Source organism: Lynx canadensis, chromosome X (assembly GCF_007474595.2).
Source record: "Lynx canadensis isolate LIC74 chromosome X, mLynCan4.pri.v2, whole genome shotgun sequence".
NCBI lineage: Eukaryota > Metazoa > Chordata > Mammalia > Carnivora > Felidae > Lynx > Lynx canadensis.
Genome location: NC_044321.2, coordinates 80,781,706 through 80,807,378, shown reverse-complemented (window position 1 = coordinate 80,807,378; position 25,673 = coordinate 80,781,706). Strand labels below are relative to the sequence as shown.

The 25,673-nt window shown below is 38.1% G+C and overlaps 1 protein-coding gene across 1 annotated transcript; it reads right to left on the bottom strand.

The window, feature by feature from the left end:
* Positions 1–23,161: 23,161 nt before the first annotated feature.
* TCEAL8 (transcription elongation factor A like 8) lies at positions 23,162–25,318 on the bottom strand. Its single transcript, XM_030306554.2, has 3 exons — positions 25,217–25,318; positions 24,751–24,821; positions 23,162–24,145 (listed from the first exon to the last, which is right to left on the bottom strand). The coding sequence occupies exon 3, from the start codon at positions 24,103–24,105 to the stop codon at positions 23,752–23,754; it is 354 nt and encodes a 117-aa protein (XP_030162414.1). The 5' UTR covers positions 24,106–24,145; positions 24,751–24,821; positions 25,217–25,318; the 3' UTR covers positions 23,162–23,751.
* Positions 25,319–25,673: the final 355 nt, after the last annotated feature.

Genomic DNA, 25,673 nt, shown 5'->3' with positions numbered 1-25,673 from the left:
TCTAACACCTTTAGATAGGGAAAAGGAAGATAGGTGTTTTTGCCAGAGGAGAGAACAGAGTTATATTGGCCTGAGCAGGGTGAAGAAGACATCCAACCTGGGCAACCTTGGAGAGAGACTCATTGTAAAGATTTAGTGCCTAAGACTGTAAAGAGAGCTTCCTAGGTAGGAAACTATCCAGGTGAGGAGCATTGGGTTTTTGTTTTTTGTTTTTTTTGTTTTTTTTTTTTTTTTAATTTTATTTTTGGGACAGAGAGAGACAGAGCATGAACGGGGGAGGGGCAGAGAGAGAGGGAGACACAGAATCGGAAACAGGCTCCAGGCTCTGAGCCATCAGCCCAGAGCCTGACGCGGGGCTCGAACTCACGGACCGCGAGATCGTGACCTGGCTGAAGTCGGACGCTTAACCGACTGCGCCACCCAGGCGCCCCGCATTGGGTTCTTTTTATTTGGTTGAACAGAGTGTCCATGTGGAGGCAATATGTGGCAGACTTGAGCAGGATTTCAGATCTGAGCAGGGTGAGAAACATGTCCATGCAGAAGCCTGCTAGTAATCTGAAGAGGATACCTATATGGCTCTCAATTGATAAATATATAGAAATATAGAAATATACATGTAAGTGTGTAAATGCATATAAGTGTGAGTACCTATGTCTGTGTGTGTACATGTATATACAAATATTGCCTAATTCTTTCCACTGAGAGAGCCCAGGGGCCCAGTATGCCAATAGAAACAGACCTAGTGTCCATATCGTGTCTTTTAAATACTATTATTGAATAAAAAGAATAAGAATTTCTTGGAGAAATGGCTGATTACATGGTTGTGGTAGGTAAAGAACATAATGAGCCTGGAACATATTGCAATGCCAGAAAGCAAAGTGGCAAAAAAATGATGGCATACCAAAAGGACATATAAGCCGGTATTAACAGGCTCCTACAAATCAAATAAAGGACAATATGAGTATCAAATTAAATAATGATAGAAGATAGTGTAATCCATTGGATCAAAAAAAAATAAAATATGATTCAGTATCTAAATAAATAAATATAAAAATAAACATTTAGATAGTTTCAAAATACCTACCCATAAAATATTTAATAATTACAAAGGGAAAAGACACTGGAATGGCCTGGAAGTCACCACCTTAAACAAATGGTCAGAGAAGACATTGTAAGTAATGGAACAAATTGAAATTGTGTCACCTGATAGGATAAACAGCACACCAAAGCAATGCTTCTGTGATATTCCTGCCAAAGATGCATAACATATGAATCCATTCTAGAAGAATGATCAGGCAAAATCAAATTGAAGGACACTGTAGAAAATAACTGGACTTGTAGCTTCATGAACTTACAGATTCATGAAAGTCAAGAAAAAAATGGAGGGTATATTCTATACTGAAGGAGATAAAGAGATCTGGAAGCAAAATGTAACAGGTGATTCTGAACTAGGATGTCATTTTGCTATAAAAGATATTGTTGATCGCTTCTCGGCCTTTTGGCTAAGATCAAGTGTAAAAGATATTGTTGAATAACTGGCAAAAAAATTATTGGGGCCTGGGTTTAGATGGTAGTAGTATATCATCAGTGTTAATTTTCTGATTTTGATATTTATATTGTGGTTATGTAGGAAAATGTCTTTGTGGGAAATGTATACAAAATATGTTTGTGGTTATATTCATTTTCTACTACTGTAGCATATTGTCATGAATTCAGCAGCTTAAAACAACATCACTTTATTAACTCTTAGTTCTATAGCTCAATAGTCTGGGAGGACTTGGCTAGTTTCCTGTTTAGGATCTCATGAGGTTAAAATGAAGGTGTTGATTGTTCTAGCCTCTTATCTGGAGGGTCAGGGGGAAGAATCCCCTTCAAACTTTATTCAGGTGGTTGGGAGAATTCAATCTCTTGAAGTGGTAGGATTAATGTCCCCATACCCTTGCTTACTTTTCCTCGCTGACTTTTGACAGGGCATTGCTCTCAGCTGCTAGAGGTTTCTCTGATATCCTTGCATTTGGTCCATGCCATTTTCAAAGCCAGCAATGGTAATGCATCCAAGCATTATCATGCTTTGAATTTCTCTGACTTTAACTTGTTAACAGCCATATAAATCTTTCTCCTTTTAAAGGGAGTGATTATGGACACCTGGGTGGCTCAGTGGGTTAGGCATCTGACTCTTGATCTCAGTTCACGCCATGATCTCACAGTTCATGAGTTCAAGCCCCGCATGGCACTCTGTGCTGAGGGCATGAAGCCTGCTTGGGATTCTGTCTCTCCTTCTCTCTGCCCCCACCTGCTCATTCTCTCTCTCTCTCTCTCTCTTTCTCTCGCTCAAAATAAATGAATAAACTTAAAAAAACTAATTAAACCTGAAATTATTAGCAAAGCAATAGAAAGCATAAAAATAATTTAATTCTTTAGAGCAAAGAAAGAGATGTTTCCCTAGAGCCTCCAGAAAGGAATACAGCTCTGCCAACATCATTATTTTTTGCAAATGAGACCTATGTCGGACTTCTGACCTAGATAATTGTGAAATAATATAAAACCTTTATATTTAAAGTAATATACTAAGTTTGTGGTAATGTTTTATGGCAGCAATAGAAAACTAATACAGAAGAGGAAGAAATCTGTTCCAACTCATTTTACAACAACCAAACCAGAGAAATATAGTACAAATAAAGAAAACTAAGAGTAGTATCCCTCATATTACCAGATTAAATCTCTCTCTCTTTCTCACTCTTTCTCTCTCTTACTCTCACTCTCTCCCCAAGTGGGATTTATTCCAAGAATGAAAGGCTAATTCAATATTTGAAAATAAATCAGTCCACCACATTAAGAATCTAAAGAAGAAAAACTCTATGAGCATAGCCATAGATGCAGAGAAATCTTTTGACAAAATACAACATCTATTAATTATAAAAACTTTCCATTAAGTATAAATAGAAGTTAACTTCCACAACCTGATAAAGGGCTTCTACAAAAACATCCAGGTAACATATGTAGTGGTGAGGGACTGAATATTTTCTCTCAAGTCTGGGAGCAAGGCAAGCGTATCCACTCTTAGCAGTCACCTTTGACATCATAATGAAAGTCTTATCAAGTGCAATAAAACAACAACAACAACAACAACAACAAAAAGAATGAAAAGCATATAGTTTGGAATGTAAAAATAAAATTATACCGTGTAGCACTGTGTCAACTATACTTTAACAAATAAACAAAGTAAAGTTTCCTTCTTGTGGATGACATTATTGTCTATGTAGGAAACCCCAAGAATCAGATATTGGAAAAGAAGAAATAAAACAAAAACAACTAGAAATGCATAACCAAAAATATGAACTGCAACACATACCTCAGAACTTACAGAAAAAATTAACTCAAAATGAAACAGATATGTAAATGTATTAAATGTAAATGTAAAGCAAAAAATATAAATTCTGGAAGAAAACATAGGAGATATTTGTGTGATGTTGACTTTGGCAATGAGTTTTAAGGTGTGACAACAAAAGAAAAGTTTTTATGTATGACATCCGTAAAAGAAAAAAAATTATAAATGGAACTTAAACAAAACGAAAATCTTTTTCTCTATAAAAGACCTGTTAAAAGAGTAAAAAGACAGCCACACTGGGAGAAAATATTTTCAGATTACATATTTTATAAAACACATTTCCTGAATATTTTTAAAAACTGTTAAAACACACCAAAAGAAAAAAAAAACTCAATTAAGAAATTGTCAAAATATCTGAATATATCCAAATGGTACCTAAGCACATATGAAAATATGTTTGATATTGTTAGTCATTAGAGAAATGCATGTTAAAACCACAATGAAATACCGGTGTACACCTATTAGAATGGATAAAATTGAAAAACTCCACAATTGCAAATACTTGTGAAGATTTGTAACAAGAGGAATTCCCATGCATTGCTTGTAGAAATGTAAATGATACAGCTACTTTGGATAACATATCCACAGTTTGATATAAAGTTAATCATACATACACTTACCATATGACCCAGGAATCTCAGTTGTATGTATTTGTCCAAGTGAATTTCAAGTGTGTATTCACACAAAAACCTGTACACAAAATGTTCATTATAGTATTATTCATAATCACCAAAATCTGAAAACAATCCAGATGTCCTTCAACAAGTGAATATATAAATAAACCTTGGCACATCCATTAAATGGAATACTACTAAGCAATGAAAAGAAACAAACTCTTGTTTTATGAATAAATTTGAAGCATTATGTTAGTGAATAAAATCAGATCTTAAAGGCTGCATATAGGGGGCGCCTGGGTGGTTCAGTCAGTTAAGGTACAACTCTTGGTTTCAGCTCAGGTTATGATCTCATGGTTTGTGGGTTCAAGCCCCTCAACGGGCTCCATGCTGACAGCTTGGAGCCTGCTTGGGATCCTCTTTCTCCCTCTCTCTCCCCCTCCCCACTAGTGCTCTCTCTCTCTCAAAAATAAATTAAAATTTAGTAAAAAAAAAAGCTACATATAATATGATCACAGTTTATGACATTCTGAAAAAGGAAAAACTATAGAATCAGAATCAGTTCAGTGGCTCCCAGGAGCTGGGGGTGATGGATGTGACTGATAACAGAGTCTTCACAAGAGAATTTTTAGGGTGGTGAAACTCTGCTATATGTTACTGTTGTAGTTAATGTACATGTTAAAACCCATAGAACATACACCACCACCAAAGGTGACTCTTTCCCTATGCCAGTATTTTTCAACTGGGAGCAATTTTGCCCACCAGGGGTTATTTAGCAATGCCTGCAGACATTTTTCGTTCTCACACTGTGGAGGTGTGTGCTACTGGCATCCAGTGGGTAGAGGCCAGGAATACTGATAAACATTCAACAATTCACAGGGCAGCCATCCAAACAAAGAATGATCAAGCCTAAAATGTCAATAATGCCAAAGTTGAGAAACCTTGATATATGCATGGAAAAATTTTTTAAATCGGCCAGACTGTAAGAAGAACCCAGGATGGAATACAGACTGTAACAAATGCATTTAATTGTATTATAAATGTGTCTTAGTCCATTTGAGCTGTTATAATAAAATACTATAGACTTGGTAGTTTATAAATAATAAAAATTTATTTTTCACAGTTCTAGAGGCTTGAACAAGTGTGCCAGCATGTTTGGATTCTGACGAAGGCCCTTTCCTGCATTGCAGACTGCTGATTTCTCACTGTGTCCTCTCATGGTGAAAGGGACTAGGGAGCTCCCTGGAGTCTCTTTTATAAGAACACAAACCTCATTCTTGAGTGTTCTACCCTCATGATCTAAGCACCTCTCAAAGGCCCTACTTCCTAATATCATCACACTGGGCATTAGGATTTCAACATATAAAGTTGGTGGTGATGGGGACACAAACATTCAGACCATAGCAAAATGTATGCCGTCACTTCACTAAAGTGGATGAAGAATAATGGAGCTGACCTAAGTAACTTTGGAAAACAGTGTTTTGACTGACTACTGCAAAGCTAAAGACAAAAAGAACCATACTCTAGTTGGTATATTTGTTTCTCACCGAATATTATATAGCAATTTATTACATGTATAGAAATACATTGCATGCATATGAGGGTTGAACAAATAAGTTAATATAGATAATGGGAGCCAAGTTTCTCACTGTCAGAGAAAGAAGTTGCACAGAAGAAAAGTTTTAGAGTTAGAGATATCAATATGAACTTGTGTGTGTGTGTGTGTGTGTGTGTGTACACAGAGTAGTGTAGATATATTTACTAGTTCTGTCCACTGAGAAGGTCTAGACACAATGCTGTCCCTCTAGCAATGAACACATGTAAGGCCGAGATCTTCATTTCTAAATACCACTTTCTAATAAAAGGAATCAGGACTTCTTAGAGAAACAGCTGATTCTTGGGCCAGAGAAGGGAAAATACAAGATTAACCCGGAACATCTTATAGTACCAGAAAGTAAGGATGTGATATAAAAACAGTATGCAAGTGTATTCATTTTCTATTGCTACATAACAACCACCAAGTTAGTGACTTAAAACAGAAGTCCAGATGGGTTCAACTAGATTCTTTACTTACAGTCTCAAAAAAATGAAACAAAACAAAACAAAACAAAAAAAAACAGCAATTAAGGGCCAACCAGCTTGGGCTCTTGTCTGGAGACTCTGAGAAAGAACATGCTTTCAGTCTCATTCAAGTTGTTAACACAATTCAGTTCCATACAGATGTAGGACTGAGGTCCCTGTTTTCTTCCTGGTTGTTAGCTGCAGGTTGTTTGCAGCTTCTAGAGACTCCCTATATTCCTTCACTTCTGGCCACCACCATTTACAAAGCCAGCAATGATAAATTAAATCCATTTCATTTTTGAATATCCCTAACTTTCTCTTCTTTTCTTTTCTGCCTTCCGCTTCTGCCACCAGCTAGAGAAGGTTCTATGCTTCAACAGCTCATGTTGATTATTTTGGGCCAACCAGAATAATCCAGGAAAATTTCCCAAGGTTAAAGTCAGCTTATTGTGTTAAATTACATCTGAAAAATCCCCTTACAGCAGTACCTACATTGGTGTTTTACTGGATAACCAAAAAACAGGAATCTTTGGGGTGTCTTGAAAATTCTGCCTAGCACATTGGGCATATCAAAGGAACTTAAGCCAATCCAAATAAGCTTCTAGTGGCCAAAATTGGATCCATTTGAAAAAAATAAAGATATTATTGAATTATATCACAAAGAATAACAACATCCATACTGATATAAATAGATATATAGATGATAGGTAGATGATAAATAGGTAGATGGATAGATAAATAAATGATAAACAAATAGATAGATAGAAAAATAGATAAAATAGAACTTCCTTACTAAATAATTCCAAGTAATAAATGTAGTCAGTATGAGAGATATAGAAAATCACCATTAGAACACCAAGGTAGTAATTGTTGCATGTAAGAACTACTGATGAATGCTAAACTTAATGAGTAAAACTTTAAGGAGAAACAGGATATTTGCATAGCCTCAAAGTATCTCCTCTCCAAATTTTAATTAATTACTATGTTTTTTTTTTAAAAAAACATACACCCACAAATTATTTGATACTTCTCCCCCAGGAGGTCAAGCTTAATTTCCCTTCTCTTGAGTATGGCCTGGACTTAGTGACTCACTCACTTCTAAGAAATAGAATATGAAAATGGAGAAAGATCCTACAAAGGAAGAACTTGGCAGACATCATCTTAGTCAAGGAATCAAAGTCAACACCATTGCTAATAAATCATGTTGATATCATCACATGAATCATATCACAGAACATCACAGGAAAGGACACATTGCCTCTGTAGTATTCTTCCCCAAATCCCATAATCTCAATAATCATGAGAAAACATCAGACAAGCCCAAACTGAAGGACATCCTCTAAAATAGCTGACAGTACTCTTCAAAAAAATATCAAGGTTATGAAACAAAAGAACAACTTTCAGAAAATGTAGTAGAATCAGGAGACATGTTAAATAAATACAGTTAGTACCCTGGATTAAAATTTAGGAACAGAAAAAAAGGACTTTTGGGAAAACTTGTTGACATTTGTATAAAGTGTCTAGTTTAGTTAATAGTGTTGACTGTTAATTTCTTAATTTTAACAGGTGAAATATGTTAATATTTGGGAAATCTGGATTAAGAGTATACAGGAGCTCTCTTTACCATCATTGTAACTCTTGTGTAAAATATTCCAAAATAGGGGCGCCTGGGTGGCTCAGTCGGTTGAGCCACTGATTTCGGCTCAGGTCATGATCTCACAGCTCGTGAGTTCGAGCCCCGCGTTGGGCTCTGTGCTGACAGCTCAGAGCCTGGAGCCTGCTTCAGATTCTATGTCTCCCTCTCTCTCTGCCCCTCCCCAACTCATGTTCTGTCTCTCTCTGTCTTAGAAATAAATAAACATTTAAAAAAATATTCCAAAATAAAAAGATTTTTTTAATGTAGGTCTCAGTTTACTTAATTCTTGTGAGATCTTATGAAAAAGGTAAGATAAAAGCTTGTAGTCAATTTACAACATTTAATCAGAAGTCTTCCTAATTATTTTGATTTTCTGTATACTATTTCTTTCAATGTGTCTAATAATGTTTTGAGTTAATCCTCTACTCATGCATATTTGTGTTGCTTTCAAGTTTTAGTATTATCATTATTGTTCTAATTGACATTCATAAACAAACCTCACCTTTATAAAAATTGTGATTATACATTATTCCCACCAGCAACATGTGCTAGTCCTATTTACTGACACCCAAACACAGAATCTTATCAGTCTTTCTAATCTTTTCTGATTTGATAGGGAAAGGAAGGGTTTATTTTGTTTTCATTTGTATTTCTTTCACTGTTCAGTTTCTGCTTGTTTATTGGTCCTTTATGTTTCCCTTACTGTAAATTTCCCATTCATATCTTTAGTTCTGACAATGAAAAGAATAAGATGGAGTAACCATTGCTAAGAGAATAATTTAAAATGGGGCCAGCTGGGAAGATATTGAAGAGGTGGGGGCTCATGCACATCTTCTGTCTCAAATTATCAGAATTTTTACTCAACTCAGCTAAAAGACAAGGCATCTGCTATATGATAAAATGGACATAAATGGACTTTCTGCCTAACACTAGCCCTAGGAACCAGTCAAACATAGATTAGTGTAACTGTAGCAATACCAGCACCAATTGCATTTTCTTCAAAACAACCTATATAAATCTCCTCATTCCTCTTCAAAAACTCTAACTTTCTTTGTCTCTCTGGAGCATGCTTTTGATGTTGTTTATATCTGTTTCCTGGATTGCAATCCCAAAAACTGCAAATAAGTATATATATTTTATTTTGCAGCTACCTTTTTTTTTCCTTTGTTGGCATTTCATTTTGCTATTGAGTTATAAGAGCTACTAAAATATTAAGGCTAATTCCAAATCTGTAATACATGTTGTAAATATTGCATTGCATTGTTTATTTGTATTTTAACATGCTTTATAATATTACTTTGTTTTGAGGCATTTATAATAATCTTCATGGAATTTTCTGATTGCAGTAATATATGTACATAGCAGAAAAATAAAAAATAATTGAACATATTAATAGTAAAAAAATATTCAAACACTGGTGGTTGTAACAATTTCTCTAATATTCTAAGGTAAAAGCCATTGAGTTGGCACTGAGGATACAACATGACATAGTTGTTAAAACCATGACTTTGGATTTAGACAAATTGGATTAAATTCTTACCTTGCACATGAAGGTAAGGGAAAATTCTTCTCTGCCTGTCAAGTTCTTGCAGCTGGACTAAGAATTAAATTTACATATGACAGATTAACAGAAAAAAAACCCCACAAAGTTTTATTATGTGTGCACAGAGCCCCAATAATGAAATTGTCACCTAAAGAAGTAACCAAGGTGGGCAGTTTTTATACTTTTTAGACAAGGAGACAATAATCTGTGAGGAATTGACAGGAAAAAGAAAACAACTTTGGGAGCTTCAATTCGTAAGGAATTCTAAACAGAATTTGGACTCGGGTAGTTAATTAGTAAAAAGTAACAAGGGTTGTTTATACAGCCTTTTCAGTTCTAAATTTCTCATCTCTGGTGATAAATATGTCTCTTTGTCTCCTGGTACAGGGAGAATGCCTTTCACATGGGATATTTATTTCTTGCTTTCAGGATGGACGGAGGAAGATCTGAACCTTCCTGCATAGGCCATCTCTGAAGTACCTTTTATTTAAAATACAATATGCAGGGGAACCTGGCTGACTCAGTTGGTAGAGCATGTGACTCTTGATCTCAGGATTGTGAGTTCAAGCTTCATGTTGTGTGTAGAGATTACTTAAAAATAAAATCTAAAGTAAAATAATCAATATACTCAAGTGGCACATTTTGGGGGAGCCAGCCCTTGGTCCCTACACACAATTAACTTAACTTTTTTGTCACTCAGGTATCCTATTTGTAAAAGGTAATTCTGATCTATTTCAAATGGTTACTGTTAAGACTCATTTGGGGCACTTGGGTGGCTCAGTAGGTTAAGCATCTGACTTCGGCTCAGGTCATGATTTCATGGTTCTTGAGTTCAAGCCCCACATTGGGCTTTCTGCTGTCAGTGCAGAGCCTGCTTCACATCTTCTCTCTGTCTCTCAATCTCTCTCTCTCTCTCCCTCTCTCTCTCGGCCGCTCTTCCACTCGTTAGCTCTCTTTCAAAAAAATAAACAAGGGGTGCCTGGGTGGCTCAGTCGGTTAAGCATCCGACTTTGGCTCAGGTCATGATCTCATGGTCCATGGATTCGAGCCCCATGGCAGGCTCTGTGCTGACAGCTCAGACCCTAGAGCCTGCTTCAGATTCTGTGTCTCCCTCTCTCTCTGCCCCTCCCCCACTTGCGCTCTGTCTCTCTCTGTCTCTCAAAAATAATAAATGTTAAAAAAAATTAAAAATAAACATAAAAAAGATTCATTTATTCAAGAAATTTATTGAGTGCCTACCAATTATTATTTAAGGCCAATAGTTGTTTTGTTTTGTTTTTGTTTTTGTTTTTAAGATAGAGCATGTGTGCATGAGCAGGGGAGAGGGGCAGAGGGAGAGAGAGAGAGAGAGAGAGAGAGAATCTGAAGCAGGCTCCACATTCAGCCTGATGTGGGGTTTGGTCCCACAACCCCAGGATCATGACCTGAGCAAAAATCAAGAGTCAGATGCTCCATCAACAAGGCCACCCAGGGACCCCTAAGGCCAGTAGTTCTTAAGTATTGTTGTCAGACTAGCAGCATCACCTAAGAACTTGTTAGAATTGCAGATTCTCAGGCCCCACTCCAGCCCAAATGAATCAGAATTCTGGAGGTGGGGCCCAACTATTTGTGTTTCCAAGTCGGCCATTTGATTATGAGCACGCTAAGGTTTGAAAACCCCTGTTGTAGGCATGAGGGTCATAATGGATCCCAAAGTAGAAGAAATAGATTGAAGGTTACAAATATGAAGCACTTGGCTCATGAGAACTCAATCAGAACAGACCTGAGAACCAATAAAATGGCATTATGTACTTACTACCTTTTCACATGTTTTTGTAAGAAGGAAATTTCCAAGCACGTTTGTCACTGGTCCACCAAACAGCGTGAAAGGTAGGAGGAGCTTGCAATGCTCCACTACTGCAAGTAGTGAAGCTACCACAACTTGCAAGAGCGGTAATGAAATTACAGTAAGCACTCAGTCCCATAACACGAACAGGAGCCAAATATCAAAAGAAAGATTCTTTTAAAAAATTGATCCCAAGGTAGAGAGTAGTATATTCCTGCCATGATGAGGTGTTTGCTTAATATGTATATGATATCAAGGTAGTAATATACCTTATTAGGCACTACTTAGTAGACCATGATAAAAAAGATGTTTTTGTTTTAACTGGGCATAATATATGGGAAATAATGATGCTGTACACAGTACTTAGCTTTATAGATTGATCTGTGGGATACAAACTGTGTGGGATAGAGTAAGGAATGTAATGTTTTAGCTTGAACTTAAATCCTGTGCCACTCTATAATTAACATATTCAGGTAAGTCTTCTGACCTGTGTTAAAAAAAAAATCAACCTAATAAATTTGGAGATAAAATTGGCTTTATTAAGCATGAGGGTGGGACAAAGAAGTTATTATCAAAAGAAAAGATTGTTTCAGGCAACATCACCTCCCTTTAGGGGGAAAGGCAGAGGGTCTTAGATAGATTACCTCACCTTTCTTTGGAGGATGGAGAGGGCCCATGTGACAAACTGAGCCACCCAGGCACCACAGAAAGAAGCAAGAAATTTAAAAATCAGTTTAAGTTTATGTTCATATGTAAAGGGAGCTTATCATTAGCATTGTAACTATAATTAACTTCTGTGTAAATACCTGAAATTTTTAAGGGGACCAGGAAGGAGAGAGATCTTAATAGAAAAAGTAACTATTAAAGTAGAAAAAGATTTTGATGCCATCTCACATCCTTAACAAGTTGCATTTTGACCTATTTTTTCCCAAAAATATATATGCAACACACACATACAGCAGTCTAAATGAATGCTGTTAATAACTTTTTGTTAACAGTGCAGGCTTTGCCACCAAGCCTCCACATGCTCTCATACATTGTTGAACTCAGCTGAACAATGTAATACAACTCTTCCAAAAAAAAATAGCATTGTTGATTCATCTCCACATTAAAAATGTTTACTAACTACACAATAATAGCTGTAACTCATGCTTATACATATGGATCTCCAAAATCACCATTTACGAAGTTCTTACAATGCACTGGGGCATAATTGGATATTTGCTTTTAATCCTCACAACAGATCTTTGACAGATGCTCTGTTATTGTCTCAATTTTACAGAGAAACTTAGTATATAGTTTAAATAGCTTGCCCATAATCACACTGCTACTAAGAGCAGACCTGAATTTGAATCCAGATCTGTTTGACACCACCACTTGTATTGAGGGCCGGTAAGCTATAGGCCCCCTGAAATACTGGTATCCATCTGAGTTCTTTCACAGACATTTTTTTTATTCTCAAAATGAAAAGGTTTTAGTGTTTAGTTTCCTATTGTTGCTGCAACAAATTACCACAAACTTAAAATAACAGTATTCTCTTAGAATTCTGGAGGCCAGAACTCCAAATTTTGAGTTCTACAAGGCTAAACTCAAGGTGTTGTCAGGTCTGATTCCTTTTAAAGGATCCAGGAGAGAATCCATTCCTTTCCTCTTCCAGCTTCTGTTGACTGCTGACATTCTTTGCCTTATGGTTGTGCCACTATATTTTCTGCTTCCATTATCACATTGCTTTTTCCTTTTCTGAAGTCAAATCTCCCTGTGCCTCTCTCTTATAAGGACACTTACAATTACATTTAGGACCCACTTGCATAATCCAAGAAAATCTCCCCATCACAAGATTTTTAACTTAATCACATCAGCAGGATCCCTTTTACCATGTAAGGTAAAATTTACCTGTTCCAGGGATTTAGAAACTGGATATCCTTGGTGAACAATATTCAGCCTACTACAATGTTCAAATGATCCTATGATTTACACTGTCATATAAACATTGACTTCCAAAACTGTGTCTCTACCATATATCTCTCTTTTGAGCTCGATGCTATTTTATTCAACTTACTTTTGGACTTCACCACCTATATTCTCTACCTTGTACTAAATGTCTTCTCTTTCAGTTCTCTCTCCCTACCCAAAATCTCTCTGGGATCTTTATATTAATTAATGTAGAAATGGAAAAATATTCCATGCTCATGGGTTAGAAGAACAAATATTCTTAAAATGTCTATACCACCCAAAGATATTTACAGATTTAATGCAATCCCTATAAAAATACAAAGTATTTTTTCACAGAACTAGAAAAAACATTCCTAAAATTTGTGTGGAACCTTAAAGACCCCGAATAGCCAAAGCAATTTTGAAAAAGAAAATCAAAACTGGAGGTATCACAACTCCAGACTTCAAGTTATATAACAAAGCTGTAGTAATGAAAGTAGTATGGTACTGGCACAAAAATAGACATATAGATCAATAGAAGAAGATAGAAAACCCAGAAATAAATCCACAATTATATGGTCAATTAATCTTTGACAAAGCAGGAATGAATATCCAATGGGGGAAAAAACAGTCTTTTCAACAAACAGTGCTGGGAAAACTAGACAGCTACATGAAAAAGAATTAACCTGGACTACTTTCTAAAAAAAAATTTAATGTTTATTCATTTTTGAGAGAGAGAGAGATGGAGCATGAGCAGGGGAGGAGCAAAGAGAGAGGGAGACACAGAATCAGAAGCAGACTCCAGGCTCTGAGCTATCAGCACAAAGCCTGACACGGGACTCAAACCCACGAACTGTGAGGTCATTACCTGAGCCGAAGTCTGACACTTAACCAACTAAGCTACCCAGGTACCCCAACTTGGACTACTTTCTTACACCATATACAAAAATTCAAAATAGATTAAAGACTTAAATGTGAGGTGTGAAATAATAAAAATCCTAAAAGAGAGTATAGGTAGTAATTTCTGATGACATTGGCTCTAGCAACATTTTTCTAGATATGTCTCCTGAAACAAGATAAATAAAGCAAAAAGAAACTATTGGGATTACATCAACATTAAAAGCTTTTTCACAGTGAAAGAAACAAAACTAGAAGGCAACCTACTAAATGCGAGAAGATATTTGCAAAAGACATCCCTGATAAAGGATTAGTATCCTAAATATATAAAGAACTTATACAACTATACACCCAAAAACCAAATAATCCAATTAAAAATGGGCAGAAGACATGAACAGACATTACTCCAAAGAAGGCATAGAGATGATCAACAGACGCATGAAAAGATGTTGAACATCATTCATCATCAGGGGAATGCAAATCAAAACTACAATGAATATCACCTCACACTTGTCAAAATGGCCAAAAACAAAGAAACAACAAATGTTTACAAGGATGTGAAGAAAAAGGAACCCTCTTACACTGTTAGTGGGAATACAAACTGTGCCACCGCTGTGGAAAGCAGTATGGAGGTTCCTCAAAAAAGTTAAAAATAGAATTACCCTATAATCCAGTAATGACACTACTGGGTATTTACCCAAAAAATACAAAACCCTCATTAAAGGTATACATGCACCCCTATGTTTATAGCAGCATTATTTACAATAGCCAAATTATGGAAGCAGCCCACATGTCCATCAATAGATAAATGGATAAAGGAGTGATATATACATTGGAATATTATTCAGCCATGGAAAAAAAATGAAATCTTGTCACTTACAATGACATGGATGGAGCTAAAGAGTATAATGTTAAGCAAAATAAGTGAGTCAGAGAAAGACAAACACCATATGATCTCACTCAAATGTGGAATTTAAGGGGAAAAAAGGAGCAAAGTAGAAAAGAGAGAGAGAGAAACCAAGAAATAGACTCTTGGTTATAGAGAACAAACTGATGGTTACCAGAAGGGAGGTGATTGGGGGGATGGGTAAATGGGTGATGCAAATTAAGGAGTGCACTTGTCATGATGAGCACTGGGTGATAAATGGAATTGTTGAATCACTATATTGTACACCTGAAACTAATATAACACCATATGTTAACTATATTGGTCTAAAGTAAAATAAATTAAATTAAATTAATTAAATTAAATTAAATTAAATTACATTAAAACACTAAGATTCAACAAGCTTCCTAAACCAGACTTTCTTAGTGTCCACATACAATCAGTTACCAAGACCTATTGATTGTACCTCCCTTAAACTACTCAACAGCCTCCTTTCTGAGCTCCCCACCTAAAGTATTGTCCTATCCTACAAAAAGCTGATTCCAAGAATGCCTGTGTAGCTCAGTTTGTTAAGTGTCTGACTCTTGATTTCGCCTCAGGTCATGATCTTATGATCCATGGATTCAAGCCACATCAGGGTCCACACTGTCTGCTTGGCATTCTCTCTCTCCATCTCTCTCTGCCCCTACCCCACACACTCAGGCATTCACTCTTTCTCTCTCAAAATAGATAAATATACTTAAAAAAAAAAAAAGATGATTCCAGGGGCGCCTGGGTGGCTCAGTCAAACATCCAACTTCGGCTCAGGTCATGATCTCACAGTTTGTGAGTTCGAGCCCTGCATCAGGCTCTATACTGACAGCTTAGAGCCTGAAGCTTGCTTCAAATTCTGTGTCTCCCTCTCTCTCTGCTCCTCCCCCGCTCATGCTCTGTCTCTCTCTCCTTCAAAAATAAATAAAAACATTAAAAAATTTTAAGGTGATTCCAGAATGTCATATTCAATAATCCTTAAACAGCTCTATGAATTCAGCATAACTTTGGGAAATCTTCGTTCTACCTTTACAGAATTCTCAAAGAAGAACCTGACAAATAAAAAACATTTTTTTTATATATTTTCATATCAGTTTTTAGCTGTTATTGGAGATGAACTCCGTTTGTGGAATGTTTAGAACATTAGTTTAAAATGTTGTTCTTGGAGGGTAACTTTATGTACACCACTATACTATAGTCCTGATATATTTCTAGTCTGAGTCCAGTTTCACCTTTGGCTTTGCTGTAAATACAGGTTACGTTACTCTTATTTTGGATTCTTTTGCTTTACTCCCATCCTTGCCGCATCCTCACACCGCTTGTTACTCCATTCCTACCATTGCTGTATTTTCTTCCTGATGGTGAACACTTGCTCTAGGGCTTCTGACCACTGTTTTCATCCTGTTTTGGATGGTGGCTGAATGGGATAGGTCCAACCTTGGTCTCCGTGACTCCCCTTTTTTGATATGTTCCCTGCTGGCAAAGCAGTTCACATAGTCTTTTCACATCACCAATATCTCATACAATATATTCAATTCTTCTTATTAAACTATATATTTTTTGTCTTAACTCTCTAAGGTCGTTTCCTTTAATTGGATATTTAGATGTTCTCAAGCTCCACTCTTCCTCCCACAATAATCTAATCCTATCCATGGTGTGTAGATATTGCTATTTTTAAATTAAATTTAATTAATTAATTTTTAATGTTTATTTATTTTTGAGAGAAAGACAGCAAGCAGGAAAGGGGCAAAGAGAGAGGGGGATACAGAATCTGAAGCAGGATCCAGGCTCTGAGCTGTTAGCACAGTACCCCACTCAGGCCTCGAACCCATGAACCACAAGATCATGACCTGAGCCAAAGTCCAATGCTCAACTGACTGAGCCACCCAGGAGCCCCTATTTTTTTTTAATTTAGAGACAGAGAGAGAGAGCATGTGAGAGGAGGAGAGGGGCAGAAAGAGAGAGAGAAAGAGAGAGAGAATCTTAAACGTACTACATGCTGAGCCCCACCCCACCGTCCACCCTGACATGGGCTTGATCCCACAACCCTGGGATCATGACCTGAGCCAAAATCAAGAGTCAGGAGATCAATCAACTGAGCCACCCAGGTGCCCTGCTATTTTAACTTTTACAAAAAAGTCTTGATGACATGTGGTGGGCTGTTCCAACAAGTTGGCCTCTGGAATGATTTCTTAAACTATTTCCACAAGCAGTGTTCAAGCAGCTGCCCCTGTCTTTGTGTTCCTCTAAATTTGCATAATCTATAACCTCATGTTTGCAGATAACCGAATTTGTCAATCTTGACTCTAGATTCTCATTAGCCACCTTTTCTTCTGGAGAGCTGACCAGATATCTATGCTTTCTCCCACCACCTCCCCCCATTTTCACTAACTTTTTATTTTGAAAAAGTTCAAACCTCCAAAATATTTCAAGAATAATAAAGTGAATGTCCATATACTCGTAATCCCTTCATCTAGATTAGATTCAGCAATTAATATTTTGCCAATTGCTTTCTCTCTTATGCTACATATTTACTTTCTCTTTCTTCGTGTTGAAACATTTTGAAGCTAATCACAGATATTATAATACTTCAGCATTTTATCTCCTAACAATAAGGACAGTCTCCTAAACAAGCACAATACAATGATTGCTTCAGGAAATTTAGTATTAATGTAATACTATTTTCTTATCTACCATCCTTATTCAAACATTATATTTAGTTGGTATGTCTTTTAATCTCTTTTTTTTTTAATTTTTTTTTTCAACGTTTTATTTATTTTTGGGACAGAGAGAGACAGAGCATGAACGGGGGAGGAGCAGAGAGAGAGGGAGACACAGAATCGGAAACAGGCTCCAGGCTCTGAGCCATCAGCCCAGAGCCCGATGCGGGGCTCGAACTCCCGGACCGCGAGATCGTGACCTGGCTGAAGTCGGACGCTTAACCGACTGCGCCACCCAGGCGCCCCCTTTTAATCTCTTTTAATCTAGAATAGTTCTCTCACCTTCATTCTTTCATGGCATTGACATTTTGGTGGAATGTGGAGCAATGAAATTCTCATACATTGTTTGTATGAGCACAAAATGTTGTACAACCAATTTGGAAAACTGTTGGCAATTTCATACAATGTCAAACAGTTGCTGTTTCTATACCCCAGCAACTAAAATACTAGATATTTACCCAAAAGAAATAAGAACACATATTCATAAAAAAACTAATGCAAGAATGTTCATAGCAGCTATATTTATAATAGACAAAAATGGAGATAACACAAATGTTCAAAATATCTGAGTACATAAACAAATTGTAGTATATTCACACTATGGAAAAGGACAGGAAACTTTTTGGAGTGATGGAAATTTTTTTGGAGTAATGGAAATGTCCTATTTTACACACAATTGTATACACTTAAGATCTGTGCATTTCACTGTATGTAAGTTTTACTTCAATTTTTTTAAAAGAGTGTCTATCTGAATATGCACATCATAAAGGCAGGAACTTTCTTTTGTTCAGTGCTGTGTCTCAGGACCTAGCCAAGGGACAGGGCACTTAGCAGGAGCTCAATAAAGGAAGGAAAGGAAGCAGACCATGGAAATCATCTACATCAATGGTTGTCAAATGTGTAATGTAGACTCTGACTTTCAACCCTAGATGTATAGGTATGTCTTGTATTTGAAACCTTATATTATTAATCCATTTCCTAGGTTACTAAGAATCCTTTTGATCAATTACAAGTGTTATGAAATAAGAAAATGTCCATTTCAATGAAAATTTTCTTACTCTAAACCTAAACTTTCCCAGTTTTTTTCATACTGCCTCCACTTTATGTGGTTAGCCTCCAGGATTAAGGGATAAATTCGCTAAGTGATGAGTATGTGTCCATACAAAGTTATGCAATATTGTCGGTTAACATTTATCTTAGTCCATGTGGCCAGTATTAGCAGGAAGTTGAATATAGAGTCTCAGGAGAAAAGTCTGGGTTGGATAAACTGATTTTGTCTAGCACAGTCTGATACACAGTAGGCATCCAGTGAATGAGTAAATAAATGAAATGTAAATTTGGAAGCTCTGGCAAATGTAACTGAAGGTATATCCTACCAGTATTTTTCTATATCTGTGTATCTTTAAAAGCAGAATTAGGAATCAGTTTCATAATGTTCTTTGAAAATTATGTTTATTGCTATTTTATTTTTGAAAAATTAATATCACTTTGTAGTAGAATATTTAGAAAGTAGTTATGAAATGCCACCTTGTGACCAAAGACAGAAGTACAGCATTTCACACAAGGGAGAGTGGCCCAGAGAGGGGAAGCTTCTCAGCCAGTACCCTCAGAGGTCTAACACTTATACCAGGTTCTTCTCAGAAGTAAGATGGAACAGAATGCAAAGAACTGGAAGAGCCATCAGGCCCTATCTCAGCTAAAGAGATAGGAGAAACAGAATTATACTACTTTCACCTTTATGATCCTTTTCTAATTATAAAAAATCCATATGCTCATTGAAACAGTTAAAACTGGAAACACAGAGAACAAAGAGGAAGCTATAAATTTTCCATAATAATGCCATTTAGAAGTATTTTGATATTTCTCTTTAACTTCTGTGTGTGTGTGTGTGTGTGTGTGTTGCAGCTGGCTTTTTCATGAAACAGTATGATGGTCAGAAATACCTTTCCATGTCAGTGAGATGTTTCTACATCATATTTTGTAATTCATGAAAGAAAGACTTTCCTCATGATTTCAAATTTTAAGGCAGGTAGCTAAATAACATGGAAATGTAAAAAGGGAAATTTTCTCGTTCTACAATTCACACATGCCACCAGAGTGCATAAATGCTGGAAATGTATATGGAATTCAATTATTTATTTTATAATTCTAAATGAATGACAGTTATTCCATTTAGTTTATGCACTATTTGCTTCTTTTATGCAAGGGATGAGGTTGAATGAAAGGAACAAGAATAGACTTTTGCTTTGGAAGGGTGATATGGAGTCAAGGAAGCACAGACTTTCTGAGTTTGTATTTGAGTATTATCTCAGCATCACATGATGATGATGATGATGATGATGTTGATAATGATGATCAAAGATCTAACGTTCTATGAGGGCCTGTTGTAAGCCAGGAATTTCATAGTTTTCTGCACTTACTTCCCACAACAGTCTTGTGGGTTTATGTAGAGTCATACTCATTTTAGAGATGAATGGACCACCCTAGGCTCACACTTTTTATACATAGAGAATCCAATTCTAGCCACTGCTTTTCCATTATACTGGCCTCATTCTTTCAGATGATAGGTTTCCAGGGCTTGCTCATTGATCATTAGAAATCTTCACAGTATGTGGCCTGTACCCAACAGGAATCCACTGAGTATTCACTCAATACCATCCCTTGATGATGATAATGACATTGATGATGATGATGATGATGATAACAACAGTGATGGTGATGGAGAGGAAATTTCCTCTTTGGTCTAAAAGTTCCATTTCCAGAGAGCCCATGAATGGTCTAGTCTCAAAGATAGTAGGTGTCCTCCAAGAAAAAATGATAAGTGATTAATGCAATGTTACACGCTGTAAGGGAAAGAGCCCAGCTTGGAACCCAAGTTTTTTCTGACTCCAAGGCCATACACTTAACCACTTTGCCTTCCTAAACCCAAGAACTTGAATTTTATCTTCACCTTATTGCCCAACCAGTTTTTCAGGATATGAAAAATAAAAAGTGGTAATAATTCCTCAGATGACAGACCAAAAAAGCAACAGTAACAATTGTTTCCTCTACCATCAATGCCTTTAAATGCATCTTCATACCAACTTATGACTTAACTCCTCTGGCCCCCAAGTTGGGGGCTGAGCCCACAGTGCAAGGATGTTGTTCAAACAGGAGGTGACACCCCTTTTCTCCTGAACTGTAGGACCACGTACTCTTGTAAGCTTCCTTTACCTGGGGTTTCCTATATCCCTGAGCCAGGGCTGATACAGACATCAGAAGCACTGCACCAGACACACACAGAGTTATTGCAGAACCACACCAACAGGCCCAGACACAACCAAGGCCTTCTGGGAGTCTGAGCAAGCTGGATAGTAGGAGAATGATAGAGGTCTTGCCTGAAATCTATACCCATTTTCATCCCAATTGTTTTGGGAGCTACTTCACTGGACTCTGAAAGTCAACCTCTTCAGCTTTATCTCCAAGTTACCTGGCCAAACCCAGTTCAGACAATTGCATAGACAAAGATGATCATAAACCAATGTTTCTGGTTATGAATCTTTGGGGCTTTATCTCATCCCATACACAAAGTTCCTTAAAAGAGAAGGGGAGAAGGAAGCAAAGGTAAACTGCTCTGATCTGCAATGAGGACAGGTGTTGTCCTCCAAGTATGTCCAGGGCAGCCCAGCCATCATCTTAAGAGAGTCTGTGCCTGCTGCAGGCTGGAACAGAGAAATCATAGTCAGAGCCACCCTCAGGAGGAGTGACTTGGGTGAGCACAGCCAAGTCTACCTCAGTGACTACCTGAGCACAGCCCCTCTGAGAACCAGGAGAATGGATTTACCCTGTCTTGTAGAACTGGTGCAATGAGGACATAGAAGTTCATCTCACTCCAACCAGAGTAGAGCCCAACTAGCATCCATCCAGCTGTTGCAACTTTGAAGAATAGTTTGGAGACATGAAGATCCCCCCAAATTATATCACAATGAAAAAATGAAAACAAAGCCAAAAAGCATAGGACTGGCTAACCATTTTGTGTGCTGATCACAAAAAGGGAACCTGAATATATTTAACTCATATTAGAAGGAGTGAATGCATGGCCAAACATGGTGTTCAGTCAAGAAAAAATGTATCTAATATTACATTTCTTCCCTTGTCTTTTTATCTTGTATTTCATTATTAAGGGGAATCTTTCAAATTTTATGTATAAATCTGTCAATCTTTTCATAGTTCATACTTAAAAATATAAATACTGTTGTAGACCTCTACTTTCTGAATTTCAATAAAATTCATCCATATTGTCTCCTAATTATTTTAGGGTTCATATTTGAAACAATGTAAAGCATACTGTATATACCAGTCATCCTCATGCTTCAGTGTGTATCATAATCCCCTAGAGGAACTTGCTGTTACTTTTACAGCCCACTTCCAGTCAATGAGTCTTAGGTCAGCCCCAGAAATCATTATTTTAAAGATGCTCTCCAAGGTGATTCTAATGCAGGTGATTATGCAAGACTTTGAGAAAACATTTGGAGTGCAATCTACATCATGCATTTTAGTTTTGGAATTGCTTGCCATGATACTAGAGAAATAAAAAGATTTGTTGAAGACTATTGAGTCGATAGCAGAATTTGGACAACACCAGCTCCTTAGTAATAATCAAGAAATCAATTAAATATTAAAACATGATGTCTCAGTTAAACACAAGTATGTAAGGCTGTCAGGAAGAAAAGATAGTTTTTGTTCTGTAGGGGAAATGAAATTCTGAACATTTACATAGTAGCCTTTCTATTAGTGCATTTATACAGTTCAAGTCTTTTTTTCTTTTTTCACATTTCAACTGGGGATGGGATGGGGTGAAGGAAACTATTCCCTTAGATCGGTTTCCTGTATTGTTTTGTGCAATTTATGCATATTCAGTCTTCTGAACCAGTAGGACAAGCCTGCCAGGCGCCTTCAGGGAGAGATTATCTCACAAGAGAAGGAAGACAAAACTTTAGTTAGTCCTTAGACCTAAAGCAGCAACTCTGACTACAGCACTTTTTTTACTCAAACTTATACCTTGGTCCTACTCCCAAAATAACCTCATCATGTCTGACTCCTAGTTAGAGGAAGGGTCCTGGGATTAAAAACAAAAGGAGCCGTTTTGCTAAAAACTCTGCAAGACACTGTGGCTCAAGCAATCCTAGAGCAGTCTCACCTGAGTTAAGGGTCACTATAAAGCAGACAGGCTTCAGAAAAGAATGGATGTTCAACCCAGTAACGACTCCAGGAAATTGAGTGGGATTTGGCACCCAAGCACTCCAATGTGTCAGGAGCAGTGAGGGCCAGCAGAGAGTAAAGGACCCAGCAGAAGAGGTAGCAGTGCCCACCAGGCATGGCAGAACCCAGAGGAGGAGTGGGGTTCAACAGCAGATAACTGGCATGGAAGCCCCCAATGCCCTGCCTACTAGTGAACTTGTTCCTGAGCACAGGTAAGTCATGCCAGGGACCTCCCTCCAATAACTGATGTTCTGTAGTGGGTTGGGGTTCTGTATGCACAGGTGGGAATGAGTCTACTTGGCACAGCTCAGTGTTGCCTCATTTCTTCCTTATAGCAGCTCTGTGAGGCAAATGTTTTCCCCATGAAAAGACTGAGTCTAAGCAAGTGTATCTGCAATAATTGCCAGTTTTATTCCTCTGGCTAAGAGATCCAGAAGTAGTTTGAGGTTTACATATTTCTTTTAGTTATTCCATCAAGAATTTAGGTGCCCCCATTGCCCTTATAAGCTGGTTGCAAATTATTTGACTCTTACTTATAAAACTTTTATTCTTTTTGTGTGTGTGACATGTGTTCATGAAAAAATACATATAAGCAAAAAGAAAAAAGCTCACGCTACACAGAAATAAGCAGTTAAGTTTTTGATATATGTATGTATGTATACACACGCACGCACACACACAATTTGGGATTTAATCCTACATATGTGAGCTGATACTAAATATACTGCTTTGTAACCGGTTATGTTTTACTTTACAATATAGAATGAATATATTTTCATGCATATGTGTGAAACTTTCCAATTGAAAAACAGACCTGGAGAATGGGTCAAAATACAAAATCCAGTGAGATGCTGGTAACAAGGGAACTACCTAAAAAAAATTCCACCAGATGATTAAAATAAAACGAAAGTCAAAGATACATCAGAAAACGCTAACAGAAAGAAAGCAGGGGCCAGATTTAATATCAGACAAAAAAATTCAAGGCCTAAAGCACACAGGATAAGGGCGGCTGCGTGAATGTCTTTGCTTCCAATGCATCATCACAAACTTGTTTCTTACTCTTCTTATCTCTTCCCTAAGCCTTTCCAACTCATCTACTCCTCTTATCATTTCTTCAGGGTCCAAATGCCTCACAGGAGTGTCCTCTTTAAACCCCTGGCCAGGTTGGGTCAGCCCTCCTCTAAGATTTCCTTCTGCTTCCTGGCTTACACCTTCTTCGGAAGGTTGAGGATTTCCTTCTGCCTCCTGTGGTACAGCTTCTGAAGGGCGGCCTGCCTCTGCCTTTGGCATGTTCTGTGGTTTTCCTTCATTTTCTTCACAAGACTTTTGCATGTTGAGTATTTTTCTGTTATTTCTTTTGAATAAATTAATTCTAGAAAACAAGGAAACAAAACTAGATGCCAGACAAATAGACCAGCCATAGTATGGGTTCCCATAGCGACTGGTCTCTTCTCTTTCAGGTCCCTAATATGTCTAAGTTTTCCAACTAGAGAAGCCTAGGTCCTCAGGCTCAGAACTCCCCTGACTCCACCCCTTCCTCCACCTTCCTTCCCTCCCCGTTTCGCTCCAGCCCCATCTTCCCTTCTCCCGCTCCAGCCCACCATTTCCCAGCAGGCCCTGCTTACAGGCCTCTCCTAGCATACAAACGGAAGCAGCGCAGAAGCAATTAACCCTCTCCTTAGAGGCCTGTCTCCAATATTCCCGCCCTCCTGGGCTTTCCCAAGAGGTTCCAAACTCCCGCCACTCACCTGAGACCGGGTGGTGCAGTATCTGGCCTCCCCTCCCCCTTCCGGGTCTCTCCAACCTCTACCGCCCCCGCCCCATTTCCGCTGCAGGCTCTGCAAAGGCCTCCGGTGCTTAATCCGGATGGGGAAAGGCTGTGGCGACCCCAGGATCTGCTTTGCTGTCATCCACACTCCCACTCCCATTCCCACTCCCGTCCCCACCCGAAGGGACCTGAGGCAACCTTACACTGACCTGCAGGGATCCAGGGGATTTTCCTGCCTCTTCCCTCACTCGATCTGTGTCGCGTCCAAAGACCAAGAGTCCTGCAGAAGGACAGAAGTGCTTGCTGAGCAGGCCAGTACCTGAATCTCGGATCCTTTTCACGATTCTAGGCCTTGTTCATCTAAAGTTGTCCTCTCCTTCCTTTTAAGGCAACCCCGCCCTCCCTCCCCGGTGCCCCCCGGCTCCCTGCAGGCAGGGAGTGGAAGGCACATGTTATTTCCTAAATTGTTTCTGTTTCTCTAGGAACCCTCAATTGGTTAGCATTCTGCCTTTCCTCCCCCATCCCCCACCCCCACCAAACAGCCCCAAATCTCCTGCAAAAAATGGGAGTTTGGCGGACTGTAATGTCAGGAAAACAGTGGCGACCCTGACTAGCTTTTGCTCTCTGGTTCCTAGACCTCAGGATCCCCAAGGCAGCGCCCGCTTTTACACTGACCTGAAAGGATCCGGGGCACTTTTCTCCTTCTCCAGCAATACGTAGCAGCTACAGGGAAACAGGCCCTGGACTATAAGGACTTCTGCACACGTCGACTCCTGGTCACGTGAGGGTCGCGTCATCAATGAGCTCCAGTCTTCAGTTACTCCTCCCATTTAACACTGCAGTCAGCCCCCTGCATTCCCTCCAGTTGATACTGTCAATCTTTTTTCGTATTTGCCAATCACAGACAATAGAACTGGTATCTTACTCTTGCAGTTGCTATTCGCCCTTCTTGGATTGCCAGGGAGGATCAGCTTTTAGGGGTTAATCGACCATTTCTCTTTCGTTTGGGAATTATCTCCTTCTCTCTCCTGCTTCAAATTCGCCCACCTCCTCTCCTCCGGGAAGACCTACAGTCCACCATTTCCCCTGGAGTCCTAACTAGCATTAAAACGGGCAAAGGTGGTAGATGGGG